Genomic DNA, 16,674 nt, shown 5'->3' with positions numbered 1-16,674 from the left:
TTGAGAACCACCAAATTTATAACTCAGCAATACATTTCTGCTGTAGATGCACATTTTTTGAGACAAAGTGTACTTGATACCTGTGGAATAGCTGACATGAAGAATCCTGAAGACTGCGGGTATGCACCAATGACTGGGCCAGGCATTGCACGGACACTGGCAAGTCTCTGCATGTACTGATTTGTCAGAATAGCCTTCCTTTCTTCTTTCCTCTGAGCCAAAGCCACATAAAGTGGCTTAGTGCTGACAATGCGACCATTCATTTCAGTTACTGCTTTTGTAGCCTCTTCAGGCGATGAGAAGCAGACAAATCCAAACCCTTTACTGTGCCCAGCCTCAGTCATTACCTTTATTAAAAACATTTTAGATAAATGCTCTTAGGTGTTTTAAAAATACATAATTTAAAAAAAACAAAAAAAAAACAACACCACACAGACACTTTGTTCAACAAATAAAAGGTAATGGAAACCCTAAAGCATTTAAAAAAAAAAACAAAAAAAAAACACCACTTTACCTTAGCACTTGTAATTGTTCCATAGGGTGCAAACTCCTTCCTTAATTTCTCGTCATCAATACCGTCATCCAAATTCTTTACATATAGATTGACACCCTGAAAGAAAGTACCACTTGTCTATCAGGCTATTACTCAAGTCAATCATTAAATAGTTTAAAGAACGTACCTGATATCTATGAATTCTCTCCTGTTTCAACTGCTCAAAACGGCGCTTTAGTTCCCCCTGCCTCTCCAATTTCTTCTGAGCCCTTCCAACATAAATTATTCTACCATTTAGTTCCTTTCCATTCATTGCCTCAACAGCCTGATGTGAGGAAAGAAACATTCATACAAGTTATATAAATATACCCTGTAAGTTATTTAAATATAAAAAAGGAAAACTAAACATTTCACATTATTTAATAAAGCCTATCTTCATAAAATCTAAAAAGCAGAAGCTGGATAGTAATTTTCATGAATTACCTTATATCTTATAAAAATCGGTATTTTATTAAAGTCATAAATATAAATGATATCCCATTGATGTAGTTAATTTCTTTCTCACTGACCTGCTTACATTTTTTAAATAAAAAAAAAAGTTAAGTGAACATTAGAAACTACATATAGATGGGCATTAAATCTTGTAAATGCTTGAAACTAACAGATCAGAGCATGGGGGGAGATAACCACCCTATGGAACTCCAGCCAACCAGCCTGGCTCAAAATCACTGGAAGCACATAACTCAAAAGGGCTAGGTGCACGATTTACAAACCAGCAAACTACAAGAGCACATTCATTCTAGCCAGGGCAAATTGTCCAAGTTGTTGGAGATTTTCTACACACAGTCAAATCTAACGATTGTACTTTATTAAATCCAGCAACTCGACTCGCTTGAACGTAATCATTAAAACATTAGACGTGACTTGAAACTTCAATATCACGACTTGAAGATTGACAATTGCAGATGTAGGACTCCCATTTTTTTGGCTGAAAGACTTGGATGGCCATTACAAAGCTATTTTAGTTTATTTTTTGGTCAATTTTTAAAAATGTGCTCTTTGAAAAGACTGATTTTTCAAATAAGTTTAATTGAAAAGCATGAATGAAACATTTAGTTTAGGCCTGAAACAGAAAAAATTAAAAATAAAACGAAAAAAAAGTGTGACAATTGGCTTAATGTCTGTTTTCTGTAAATGACTAGAGGCCTAATAACTGAAGAATAAAAGCTCTTTCTATGCTGACGGCACTATTGACTTTTTCCTCTCATTGAATGATACAAAAAAAATGATCTTTACAGTACCATTCATTACTGATGTTATGTAACAGTTTCCTTTAACGCCTGATGGGTAATGGATATTACCCTTATCAAATTCACTCGGTTTCTTTGTATCAGCTTCCATACTTTACTGAAGGATATGCAGTATTGAGTATAGCTCAGTTCTCTTGTATTCATTTTTTGTATAATTAGATCTCCCAATTATAGTACAGAAATGGGTTTTAAAAGGCTATAATTAACAAAATGTGACAATTGAACACTTTCATTGGGAGATTTTGCATATACAATGTTTTAGTAGACCACAATGGTTTTAATTTTGCCATTCTAGGGAAAAAGTTCTACAACTTTCAGCTCATTAAGTTCTGTGCCATTTTTGTACCAGCAACAATGTAAATCAGCTACAGAGCTTATAAGCATAGAAGGGAAAAGGAAGCGGTTCCTTTTGCTGGGACTTTAGTAGAACACAAGGAATTCCTTCCATCTTGAACACATACTTGACAGAGATGCAGAATGCAAAAAGCCAGACTGACCCCTTGATCCACTGCATTCAGGAAGGACACTTATTTGGTGGTCAAGCTAAACTAAGATCCTTTGAGGACTCAAATATTACTGAACATGTCAATATAGGGGTCTTCTATACACCTTGCATTAAAATTGATTTTTTTTTCTGTTTCTTAAAATGTGGTTCAGTTACCTTGATACATCCATCCATCCATTTTCCAACCCGCTGAATCCGAACACAGGGTCACGGGGGTCTGCTGGAGCCAATCCCAGCCAACACAGGGCACAAGGCAGGAACCAATCCTGGACAGGGTGCCAACCCACCGCAGGACACACACACAAACACACCCACACACCAAACACACACTAGGGCCAATTTAGAATCGCCAATCCACCTAACCTGCATGTCTGTGGAATGTGGGAGGAAACCGGAGCGCCCGGAGGAAACCCACGCAGACACGGGGAGAACATGCAAACTCCGCGCAGGGAGGACCCGGGAATCGAACCCAGGTCCCCAGGTGTCCCAACTGCGAGGCAGCAGCGCTACCCACTGCGACCTTGATACATGTCTTACTAAAATGTTTCATTAAAATATTAGGACAGCCAAAATCTAAAAAAATAATTAAGGTTAATTAAAATAAATGACAGCTGGTGAATCTGCAGTCTTGTGCCATCAAAAACAAAATTATACTACATACAATACAAAAAATATGCTATACAAATATTTAAGATGGCTTTATTTCCAGAAAATCACCACTTCATGTCTGCCACAAGGTATTTTTTTTGCAGTTTTCTCTAAGAGGGTGTTCCCTTCTCATGTGTTACAAGTCACGTGGTTTTTGTGTAGGACAACTTAACAGTAAAATTAAACCAGAGTGTTAAAGTGTTTAAGATGGACCAACATTACTACTTTAGCCTAACAGAGTGTGTCCATGTGAGTACACACGTGCATAAAGCCCTCAAAATGTGCTTTTCCTTTTAAAATGTATACTGTACTTCGATACTGAATAATTCAGCTCATGGACTGAGAAGGTACAAGAACATATCACACCATGACATGAGCAATTTGGCACCTAGGTATTCCTGTATTTGCCCAGCAGGCTACAAAACTACAGCAATGAATAGATAGAGCAATTTATGCAGTCTGATTTTTTCAAAATATTCTTGCAATCTTGCTATAGTAAACATTTCTCTGATGTTAGTCAAATTCAGCGGGTTGGAAAATGGATGGATGGACGGACATTTGGAAACAATTTCAAAGTTCAACCATGGACAAACTGCTACATGTCATGCTTGCAAACTAAATAAGCCTATAAAGAGTCACCGCTTCTAAGTAGGCATGGGACCGTTTTGAAAGCCAGCGGAACCAAGACTGACAGTTTGCTAGAAGGCTTCCCTTAGGCCAATTATCTTTGGTAGCAGAGGTTTTACCAATCACCCTACCAGTTTGGAATAACATTTTTTTTAAATTTATTAACTAATGAGATACTAATTTAGGGTGAGCTCCATTAGGCACTTGACTGACATTTTTCCACAGGGCTTGCTAGATCTCAGTGTTTTCCCTTTTTCCCACCTGTGCCCTTTTGCATAAAGCACAATATACAAGCAAAATGCAACAGATCCTGGAAAAACGTCTTATAACTAATAAGGTGAGGAAGCTACCCAAATATATTTTTCACCTATAGAAACATTGTAAATTTTAAACATGTAGCTGTTGAGAGTGTTTTAAAATTTTAAGTTTTACAGCAATTAACTAATAAAATGACTAAGTTATGTCTTTAAATCAAAGGTTTACATGGGCACTCCTTCACAAGTCTAAAAACAGCTTTCTTTACAGTTGTCAAATTGCTTATCATACATCTTGCATACCAGTCGACTTAATACATTAAAAAACAATTTGACGGTCTGCGGCAAAATACAAATTTGCTCTGTTGTCATGTTACTTTAAATAGAGCCTGATCAAAAATATGAGATCAAAATTTATTCTCTATATATGCCCAAGTATCACTAGAACCTTAACATATTACGATGCAGAAACTCGTCCAAACAAAGCATGTTTATTACATTATTTTTCCGAGTTTGAAAAGCCACTCGCCTTGACTGGTATGAACAATGTTAATGCTTAATTCATTTGCCAGTTTTTGTGCTAAACAAATCCAATTGCTTCAAAAACAAAACTTTGCCCAAGTTAATTGTCCTTGATACCAATGAGTCAAACTTTCATAAAGGATGCATAAAATCATTTGTGTACATACCGTTATGCTTGAAGTTCGCAATTTTCTTGTTAAAATATAGTATTACAGTGATCCCTCGCTATATCGCGCTTCGTCTTTCGCGGCTTCACTCCATCGCGGATTTTAAATGTAAGCATATGTGAATATATATCGCGCATTTTTCACTGCTTCGCGGATGTCTGCAGTCTACAGTACGTGTGCTTCCTCAGTTGATTTGCCCATTTGAATTCAAACAAGGGACGCATTTGAATTCAAACAAGGGACGCTATTGGCGGATGGCTGAGAAGCTACCCAATCAGAGCACGCAGTTAAGTTCCTGTGTGCTGCTGATTGGCTCAGCAACGGAGTGCTGCATTAACCAGGAAGTCTCATCTCACTCATTCAGCATTAATGCATGTTACTGCTAATGCTTCAGGATTGCATAAAAGGTAAAAGTTTTGGATATGTTGAAGGAAGGAAACAGCTACACCGCTGTAGGACACAATTACAGCATCAATGAGTCCACGATTCTTTTTATTTAAAAAGGAGGAAAAGCATATAAGATCTACGGCCGCAGTGTCCTTTAATCAGGGCGCAAAACGAGTTGCAAGGGGACGTGATAAGGCAGTAGTCTGGATGAAATTTGCTTTAGGGATTTGAATTGAAGAGTGCTGGAAGAAGAACAACGGCAGTGCTAAACAGTCGCCTGAAGAGGCTCCTTTAGAAGAGCTGTAACGCTATCCTTTGTTGTGCAGTAAAATTAAACTCATCGTTATCGGACAAGTCGTCGTGTCATTGTTGGTGAGTAACCATAATTAATTATTTACGTACAGTACTTAGTACATGTACATAGTTTAGTGTCACTGTACACACATTTTACTGTATACAATTTTTCTTGCATTGTACTTATTTATTGCTGGTGGCCTGTCTGTTGTAATGGCTGTAATGTATGATATCGGAGACGCTCGATATCTTTAAAATAATATTTAGGTTTTACTGTATGTAAACTGTGTTTACATACATAATTTCAACGAATCTTACCTAATATCTAAGAGAATACAAAGGGTTTATGCTGTATAACTGTGCGTGAAATGTTTATAATAGTGTGGGAGAATTTGTAAGGGCTTAAAATATATATAAATAACCATATAAACATATGGTTTCTACTTCGCGGATTTTCTTATTTCGCGGGTGGCTCTGGAACGCAACCCCCGCGATGGAGAGGGATTACTGTACATGATTTTATAGGTATAACCTTTGTCTTTGTAGAATGCCTAAGCAGTTGCTACACAGCTTGCTCTAAGCCTGCACAACGTTTTCACTTAGTAACTTGAGACATTTTGTTTCAAATGTAATGTTTATCCAGTTTAAAAAAAACCTACAGAAGTTTCACTTTCATATCGTTCTACATTTGTGGCTGTATGGAAAAGCAACTGCTTAGAGTACTGAAACAGAGTTTGCAGAGACGCATTTATCCCTATTTAAGGATGTTTTCTTATCAAAAGATGCATACAGTGTGGTTTTTGTGTTAAATCTTTTGAAAGAGCAGAGGTTTGGGCTTACTAGTGCATCAAAGTATAAAGCATATATTTTTATATTATATATATATATATATATATATATATATATATTTCATACACACTTGCTTTAGTAAGTTGCAGTGATTGTTTGATAAAACCGTGTCAATAAATTACCATATCAACACAGGTTAATTGGTAACTCAGTGTGTTTTCATATTAAATTGGCAGCTCCTTCACCGAAAAGATTAATGAAATCCTGTTTTTGAAAAAGCCCTCATATATGTTACTCTGAAATTAAATCACTTTTTATGTAAATACAATCCTTTTCAAAGTTGCCATGCTAGCTGCAAATGAGGGACATTATTCAAATGCATTACAGAAATCTGTGTTCCACATTTTTACATTGATCTGCAAAGATTAAAAAAAAAAAAAATTGTCACACGTTTTACATAATTCTTACTGACTCCACATAAATTGTTAGAAAAGCTGCCAAAACTGTTGGGTCACTTTTTCCCTTAATGTATTACAGAGGTTTATACAGGCAGACAACTGCAGAACTGCACAGTGAGAAACCCACCACAACAAAAAACACTACTCCGGATATGTAAGGTTTTTAAATTTCAGTTTTCCAGTATTGTTACCTTTATTTTATGTAAACACATTAAAATGCTACTTAGACTGTAGGCTAGAAAATGAGAAGTGACAATCATATTCCTTTCCCTGCTTTTTTTGCTAATGAGGTTAGTTTTAGTTTCAACACAAGTGAGAGTCAGATGTACAAATTTCAGTTATCCAATGGACTATGAAGTCTAATAAACTTACACCTGTTTAAACTGCTTAGTGAACAAATACCAATAAGATGGGTGAAGTTTATAAAAGAAATATAAAAATAAAGCAGAGTAAGCCTATAGCAAGGATTCTCCTGGCTGTATAACAATGTTCAGTAAGTATGAATTATATGCTAATAAAATATTTCAATTTATGTACGCATTTCTCAGGATATATTCATGTGAATTGATTTGTTCATTAATCCTATCATATAATCACCACATGACCGTGCATAACGCAGCTTTTGACAGATGGTTTATTCCCTTTTTTTTTTAAGCCAATATGGACTAAAGCTTTCTAAGCATCCATTTTAATAGATGCTTGTGTCCTTACCACCTACCATGTACAATTAAGAATCTAAAAAACATCAAGATGTGTCCGAGCTTCAAATTCATCTGGGGGGCAGGGAGAATTTAACCTGTGTAAATATTAAGTTAAACATGCTCATTCGAAGACTGAGCTGGCTGAGATCAAGTAGAAAAATAAAGAAAATGCATTTAGTTACCCTGTGTACTGTATGTAATAACACTAGCAATAAAACAAATTTAAGATTCAGGACAGAACAAATCAAAATATTTTAAACCTCAGGACACATTCTCTTGAAGATTAAAACCATCAGTATACACACTAAAACCACATCTTTAACTTCAAAGTATATCAGATTTTTTTTTTTTTTTTTTTTTTTAAATCTGGTATAAACAATAAACACATTTCTATGACTATATTCTATATTAATGTAGAATTCATAAAGTATTGATAAGTATCTACTACATACTTTTTGTGCTTCTTCATGCTTCTCAAAATTAACAAATCCAAATCCCCGAGACCGGCCCCTTTCATCAACCATAACCTTTACACTCAGGGTCCTTCCTGCAAAGGAATGAAAAATTTCAAATAAAGTGCATTGGCTATACAGTAGTTCACAAATCTGATGAGATTTTAAACATAAAGCATTTCTTCTTTAGGAGCTTGTCCGTGGAACTGTTGAAGCCATGGAACACCATCAGAGTTATACATAGTGAACAATGATTTGGTCAATTTTTCTAGTGAAATACTCCCCACATGGAGGAGACTTTAGAACGATATCTGGAGGGGTCCTCCTCTGCAGAATATGGTGCAGCTCCCATCATGATTAGGCAACTAAAAACTGTACAGACCATTACAGCTTAGTGGTGTGCAAATTTGGGTGAGGGCAGGGACGATTACTAAGTTTTGTATCCATTAGTCAATTATGTAAAATACTCATGGCAGCCCAATTACAAGCTCCTAACTGTATACATTCTGAAAAATTATATACCTGATGCTCAAACATTTCACACAAACAGAAATGTTAATGTCAACATTTAAGACAAGCTGCAGTAGAGACGCAAATCTTACCATATTGAGAGAATATCTCTCTTAACCTTTCATCATTAACATCTTCCCCAAAATTCTTGATGTAAACATTAGTAAACTCCATTGCTTTGGCACCAAACTCTGCTTCTCTCTCTTTTCGGGACTTGAAATGACCCACAAAACTACAATAAAAAGCACATTATCAGACACTGAAATGTTTCTCCAAAAAAAAAAAAAAAATGTAATTCCTGCGAGGACCAATGGCATTTTATAGAATCTTAAAAATCCAAACACAAAATTTCCACCCCCCCACCCAAAACAAAAAAAATTAACTTGCAGATTCTTCCACAAAAGATTCCAAGAGCAAAACATTTATCACAAAGTACATTTCTCCATCAATGATGGCTTGCATGAATTAAAAAAGCATTATGGCCAATAACTACTGAAATATTCAAATGCAAATACATTAAGGTAACTGGTACTTCTATAGAATTTTTAGTTAATATATAATACAGAATTTTTTTGGAAAACAATCTAATACAGTGGAACCTCGGTTCACGACCATAATTTGTTCCAAAACTCTAAATGTAAAAACTGGGAAAACCTTGAACAACAGAAAACTAACACTGCAAGAGTTCGCGCTATGAACCGCTCACTAAAAACACTTTAATGACTTAAGCACAGGGAAAAAAAATGAACATTTGAAAAATCTGTAATTTAATAAACCACCAAGAAAAGTAACATTGCACGCTACGAACCGATTGCTGTAAACAGAAGTGGAAGTTAAAATCCAATAGAAAAAAGTCTTCATTAAATACAACGAGGTTAAAACAATGCTGGAATCTCTCTTTAAAAACAAATCTCTCTCCTCTCTCTCTAGGGAGAGACTGAACATGTGCGGAAATCATTGGCGCGCACAAACCGAAAGGGAAACTGGCTTGTTCATGTACCGATTGTGTGGTCGTGAACAGAAGCAAAAGTTTGGCCAACTTTTTGGTCGTCAACCGATTTGTACGTGTTCCCAGACGTTCGTGAACCAACGTTCCACAGTACATGTATATACATTTATGAAGCTACAACAGAATGAATTACTAAACAAGGAAAAGGATTGAATGTAACTAAAGGGTTAACTAAATGTAGATCAAAGCTTGAGCACAAGGCCTCTTAAAGAGGCCATGAATACGATTTTCCAAAGTTGGAATAATGTAAATGAGTAACAAACATCCCACTAAAAAGAAAGGATAAACTAATGGGAAAGACCAAACACCTCTCCTCCGATGAGGCAGTTATAAGATTGATAAAATGATCCGCAAACACTTCTAAGGAAGCAACGTTCAAAGTAATGGGAGAATCAACAGGAGTCTTAAATTACTTGTGGCTTTAGCTGACTGGATAAGGTGATAAAGTTGTGCATATTAAGAGTCAGACAACATGATCTATTAGAGGAGGTGATAGTAATAAAGTATACAAAGCAAATTGTTTAATTGCTTCGTCACTCAGTTGTCAGACATTTGTGCAAAAAAAATGTTCTGCACTAACATCTGTGCTTTGTGACTGCCTTCTTTGAAGATAGAGGAAAGTTTTTTCCATGATACATGCAAAAAAGGTACCTTGTAATCAACGGATTAATAAGAAAAACAATGTTCTTTCCATCATTGTTGCAACACGGACCCCTCCCAACCCACATATTAAAACCAAAATAGTCCCTGTGCACTTCCCTCATCCCAATAATCAAGTGTACACCCTGTGAACATTTAAAGGAAAACAAAAATGAAAATTTAAAAAGGTAAGAAAGGAAGGTCAGAAAGGGATTTTTTTCCACATTAACACTGACCAATGCTTTTAATACACTCTACGTGGAAGCTCTTTAGTCTTTTTTTTTTCTCATCCCTTTGGTGCACTTACCATACTAAATGTGATCTCATGTACACAACTGCATGTTTAAACAGTATTTCATGTGCCATCTTACAAAATTAATACTATCATAAAGCCCTGCAAATACCTGAAAATCAGCTAAATGTTCAAACCGAATTTTGCCTTCAAGTCTGACATTTCACAAGGCAGGATGCCATTTTTCTGATTCTACATGCGAAGTCTTGCTGTGCAGATTTGCATTATTCAGTAGGGTTAGTCAATGAAAGACAGAAGACCGAAGTCTGACCTAAAAGGTCTTATAAAAACACAGAATTTATTCAAAGGCCAACTGTTACCTAGGAAAAGCTCAATTTCCTGAAAAATACCATGTTAATAAAAAAAAAGTTAATTTTAGGGTAGCAGATACAGTATTAAACAAAAGTTTCACATTGTTACAGTGACATTATTCCAAAACTTAGAAAAACAGGCAAAGAGTCTAGCGGCAGAAGCCTATCACAGCGCCATTCTTTAAAACGTTCCTTTCAGTGGGTCCCAGGACTTAAAACAGTGGTTTAGTGAATAAACTGGTATGAGCAAATAAAGGCATAAACAAACTGCTATTTTTTGCTAATTAAGCATAGTATCAGATTATGTAGGGTTCGAGTGCTAATATCCAAAAGTACTCCTGTGTAGGAATGTCAAAACACACAAACTTACACAGGCTTAAGTTATTCCTACTTTAATACCAATACAGAGTTAGTCCAGAAAATAGATTCATGTGTGCTTTGAGCATGCAATGATGTAACTGATCAGATGGGAGTTTTAAATGTTCAACTTGTAGCGTCATGAGGATGTAAAGGAGAGACAAAAATGGTGAAATGAATTGCATTTTAATAAAGTGTTGCACGCAGCTTCTAACAGGGAACAGAGGATTTCCATTCATCCTTTGATTGCATTGAGCAAATCTAAAGATGCCCCCTATCCATTTTCTAACTGGTTTATACAGTTAACGATCACAGAAAAAACTTTGCATGTACCATTAACTGTTATGCATATAGGACTTTACACACCAGCAGATTAACAGTTGTAGCAAGTAAAAACCGAGGCAAGTTTTAAATCAAGTGGCTATTTCTCTAGTCTACATTGGAGATGAAATTAAGTGAAAATTCATTTAAAGCATAATGCAATGCAATTATGCCAGTTAGTGGAAACAGAAAAAACACTTAAATTTCTAGAAGTATGCAAATGATACAAATCAGACTTTAAAAGCATGCTGTTACAAATACGACTTTGTAGAGTTTTTTTTTTTTTTTTTTTTTTTTTTTTTTTTAATATGTACTGAAATATCTTGGAATTCACCAACAATACAAATACAGTATTTGCATTTTTATTTTTAGTATATTTTAAGCAATATTTTTCAGTTACTGGAAAGAAAATGTCAATAAATTTAGGATGTGCACAAGGCAAGATAATGTGGTGGTCTATAATATTCATAAGGAACGCTGAAACCCCTCTGAAGATAAAATTCTCCCATTTGTTACTACACATTAACATTCAACCCTTCCACTGTATTTTGATATTTATGAATAGCAATACTAGTTTACTTAAATTGTAGCTGGTGGATATACTACTTAAAAGGATATACCATAGGGGGTGGGAGACCTCTTGATTAGAGATTACGACTTTTGCGTGCCAATTTGATATATACTGTGATTTTTAAAGTATTTGATTCAATATAACAATTTATTGCTGATTTGTTTTAGTGAAAAGAGAATTTATCACCAACCAGACATTAACTCATTCTGTGTAATACAATATATTTAAAAAAGCATGAGTTAACAAGTAATCTTCATACCCATATCCTAATACAATGGAACCTCTAGATACGAGTTTAATTCGTTCCAGAACTGAGCTTGTATAGCGAATTTCTCGTATCTAGAACAAACTTCCCCACTGAAAATAATGGAAATCCAGTTAATCCGTTCTGCACCCCAAATATATTAACATAAAAATCAATTTTCCTAACAAATAACACTGATAAATTATATATACTGTAGTCTACCTTTAATAAATAACACTGGTAAATAATATAACTGATTATTAAAAGAATCAAAACAGGTGTCCAAAGTGCAGTAGAGCATTCAATAAATCTTTAAAACAGTTGTGAAGTGGAGGTTTAAAATACACAAGAATAACAATCCTTTAACACGATGTTAAAACGTCAAAAGGATGCCGTCTTTAAAAAACAGATGACAATCGCCGGTGCTTCTTCTCTGTTAGCGTCTCACCTGCGGGCTCTGCAACAGGCGAGACACTCTTAATGCAGCTGACCTTCTCTACACCATCCTGCTTCAGCTGTTTGGCTTGCCTGTTCAGCTACACGCGAGCCTGCACTCGCCCGCCTGCCTGCCTTCTCTCTCTCTCTTTTCTTTTACTTTTTCTCCCCCTTAACCGGCTCGCGCTTCTCTATATATGCGGGGAGGACATGGCAGCTGCAGCCCATCAGCCACAGGAACAATCATGGATGTGGGCAGTTTCCCACCTGTGCACTTAAGTGAGAAACGCAGACACCGCAGATCGCGGCTCGCAACTGCTACCACGCCCCCTTGCTAAGCCGCGAGCTATACCCACAGCCTGGCTCGTGGCTCGTTACGCGAGCCAATGCTCGTATTTAGATCTGAATTTTTCGCTCATACTTTCCTCGTATTTTGAATTTCTCGTATACAGAGGTGATCGTATCTCGAGGTTCCACTGTAATAGAAATGTATGAAATTAAGAAATTTCATAGTGGTAGTACAAATGTGTATGCTTTTGTAGAAGCATGCATTACATATGAACAAAAAAATAAATCCAGAGTGAAATATTTAACTGTCTATATTAATCTCATGGTATGGTTTACATGTTGTTGCACATAGTTACATTTTGTTCACAGGAATGTCAGCACTTTCAGAATTGCAATTTGTAAATGAAACTCTCTCACCACTAACATACCACTATTTTTAGTACTAGGGTGTTGTACCGTGTTAGCCATTATGAATGTAGAGAAAAGCCAAGCAAAATGACACCTTTTATTGGCTAACTTTTTAGTTAGCCAATAAAAGGTATCATTTTGCTTGGCTTTTCTCTACATACCACTATTTTAAAACTCCTGTTACTATTACTTTTTAAATATTTCATATTACAGAAAAAGTACAATAGGTAAAATTCTGTTAACATGACATCCCTACTACAATGTAAAACACATACTGCTGCCCATTAAAGTTGCAACACCAAAGACAGATATGTCAAAGCAATACTTACACTAGTGATCAGAACTTTTAGAACACCTCCATGTTTCAGTTTTTATTGAAATTTAAGCAAGACCAGTGAATATGAAATGGTGGAACTTTTGACTGTTCTAAACACAATCCTCTCCAAACAAAACGAAAAAAATAAACAAAAAAAAACTTTGAATCTGTGTAGCAAAGTAGACAAGGATTTATATTAACATCAGGTACAAAGACAGACGGAAGCATATCTTCATCATTCCTGTTCTCGATGCTCTTTGTGGAAGAGGCACATCTTGGAAAAATATATAAACCTTTTCAATAGTGGTGATTGGACTGTAAGGTTTCATCTGATGTGATGGTCCTCTTTTCAAAGTGCTTCCCAGTTAAACTGTTCAATGCAATTTAAAATTCACAAACACCAATTACAAGACAAACTTTTTGGACCATCATACATACACACACACACACACACACACACACACATCTTGGAGGAGTGATTTGAGGGTGTACTTTTTGTATGTTTATTACTTTTCACTGTGTTTGGAAATAGAGAGTTTATATTTGGAGTGTGGTATATCCTAACTACACATTTTTCTGACATGTTTAATATTGGATTGGTGGAATGGAAAAGTACAGTAGCGCTTAGTTGGCCTAATTCAATTTGTCCCTTATTTTCAAAACACAGCAACATAATTACTGCACAAAACTTTGCATACAAAGCCTTTTTTTTTTTGGTTTCACTCCACCAAACAGTTGATTCTATTACCATCGCCTTTTAATATTTCATTTATCTCATATATATTTCTCTTCTGGTTCGTCCTGCTTCCACTTCAAAACCAGTCCCGCCCACACGGCATTTCTCGATTCCTATTCATCCTCTTTCATGTCATGCACTATACTGGCCTGCTGAACGTAATACATCCAACAAGTACTCGAGGTGCTGACACAACGGTAAAGTAGCTTTACCACCTTTGCGGGAGCCACCTGTGTCTTTACAACAGCTTCTTACACAGCAAACATCAGAAGCTAAAAATTATCGTGAACACATTCGAGAATACATCTCTTCTCTAGCGTTTGCTTCCATGGGTGCACAGATAACTCAACCTCCTGGCCACGGACCATACCGTTTTAAAATACACGGGCAAATTTATCACCAAATCTCTCCACTATAAGCTAACACTTCTACCTCTCCAGGATATGGACAGTTGTATATTTTTGACACAGCACAAGCTACTGAAGAACACTTACAAAATAAAGCAAACTCTGCATGAAGAGAAAATGTACTTCTCCAGCTAGATTCCATGCTCAGAACCATCAACCGCTTCGCTAAGTCATACAAACACATGCATGAAATCGCTTAGTCCAATCCAACAACATCTGTACGAATGGTTTTCAAGGAAAACCCTAGGCAGGATTTACGACGATACAGTGCCCCGACATGTCACACCGATGTTGCAGCGATTTTCGTTGGAGAAGATGGCGAAACGCCTGCCAAAAGGGACATTTGCATCTATCCAACAGGCAACTCCTGTAAATAGATTTCCACGCTCAATATGAATTGCGATCCTATGGTTTACCCACTTGAATGTTAATTAATAAAATGCATATACATAACATTTCATTTAGTGTTTGAACATTGAGATTTTTTTTTTTTTTTTGAGGTTTAAGTAGAGCAAATTGTAGACTATAAAAGCACATTTAAAACAACAGAGGTTGTGCCAAAGTGCTATACAAAAAAAGCATTAAACAATATAAATCATGCAAAAGCAAAATAATAAAAACCAATTACAACATCCACCACAATCCCATTATACACAGTGAAACACAGAAGAAAACAAGTAGGTCTTAAGCCGACTTTTAAAAACCTCGACCTGATGTGAAGAGGCAAGTCATTCCAAAGTCTAGGAGCAACAACTGAAAAAGCTCCGTCTCCCCTAGACTTCAGCCGAGATCTTGGCACTACAATTGTCCAGATGACCTCAGTGCTCTTGGTGGCACATAGGGGTGAAGGAGATCACATATTTTGGAGCGAGACCATGCAAGGCTTTAAAAATAAGATTTTAAGATCAATGCGACACCTCACCGGTAGCCAGTGGAGAGCGGCTAAAATGGGGGAGATGTGATCCCTTTTTCTCAACCCAATCAAAAATCTAGCTGCCGTGTTCTGAACCAGCTGAAGGCGCGACAGAGCAGATTTTGGTAGACCCACATATAAGGAATTACAATAATCTAGTTGAGATGTAATAAAGGCATGAATGACCGTTTCCAAGTCCTTCTGTGATAGAAAGGATTTTAGTTTAGAAATTTGCCTCAGTTGGTAAAAACTGGACTTTACTGCCATGGAGATTTGTTTTTCAAAACTTAATGACTCAAAAATGATACCTAGGTTTCTGACATCATTATGAATCATTGCTGCCAAAGGTCCCAAGTGCATGCCGATTTCAACTGCAGATGTGGTAGGACCAGGGCTGGGCGATTAATCGAAAAGTAATCGAAATCGACATTCAGAACTTATAATCGATCAAATTTTTCCAGGTCAATTATTTCGATTACTTTCCCTTTAAAAACACTACCGCGTGTGGAGTCACGTGACCCCGCTCTGTTACGTTACGTTATTCCGCCGACATGTCGAGCATGGAGGTCTTAAACACTGACACAACTGAGCAACAAGAGCAGCTTGTACCAAAGAAAAACGCAGTTGCCGTCATTTGGACACATTTTGGCTTCAGTAAGGATGACATTGAACAAAATGAAGTCAGATGTAGACACTGTAGAGAAACAGTTTCGACACCCAAAGGTAACACCACCAATTTGTTTCAACACTTGAGGCACAATCACGTTACTGAATATGAACAGTGCATAGCTCAAAAAAAACAAAAAGAGACTGACAAGCGCCCAGCAACAAGTGCCTCCGCAAAGCAGATGTCGATAACACAAGCGTTCACAAATGTCACACAGTATTAGAAGAGTTCAAGAAGATAGAAAGAAATAACTGACGCTATTTGTTATTACATCGCAAAGGATATGACTCCCTTGGCTACAGTGGAGCGAAGCGGGTTTAAACACCTCGTTAAAACTCTCGACAGAAGATACATTGTGCCATCGCGATCATATTTTTCTAAAACTGCGCTGCCAGACATGTACAAGACATGTTGTAAAAATGTAGCTGCTGAACTAAAAAATGTTCAACACTTTGCAGCCACATCTGATCTCTGGTCAAGTAGGATGATGGACCCATTCTTGAGCCTTACTTTGCACTACATTGACAACAATTGGAAGCTGTGCCAGAGATGCCTTGAGACGGCATATTTTCCAGCCGATCACACGGCAGATATGATTGCGCAAGGTCTGAAAGATATGCTTTCTGAATGGGACCTCGCGGAA

General features: G+C 36.6%; 1 protein-coding gene across 2 annotated transcripts in view; it reads right to left on the bottom strand.

The window, feature by feature from the left end:
* pabpc1l (poly(A) binding protein, cytoplasmic 1-like) overlaps nt 1-16,674 on the bottom strand; it is a 68,942-nt gene that overhangs the window by 22,295 nt on the left and 29,973 nt on the right. For both annotated transcript variants that reach the window (XM_028812030.2, XM_051932567.1), the window contains exons 5-9: nt 8,210-8,349; nt 7,608-7,702; nt 681-818; nt 515-610; nt 81-347 (exon numbers count right to left, since the gene is read on the bottom strand). In XM_028812030.2, coding sequence (XP_028667863.1) covers nt 81-347; nt 515-610; nt 681-818; nt 7,608-7,702; nt 8,210-8,349 — 736 coding nt within the window. The remainder of the gene's footprint in view (nt 1-80; nt 348-514; nt 611-680; nt 819-7,607; nt 7,703-8,209; nt 8,350-16,674) is intronic.

This window comes from Erpetoichthys calabaricus, chromosome 10, assembly GCF_900747795.2.
Source record: "Erpetoichthys calabaricus chromosome 10, fErpCal1.3, whole genome shotgun sequence".
Lineage (NCBI taxonomy): Eukaryota > Metazoa > Chordata > Cladistia > Polypteriformes > Polypteridae > Erpetoichthys > Erpetoichthys calabaricus.
Note: the sequence above shows the minus strand (reverse complement) of the source record. Positions and strands in the feature narration are given on the sequence as shown.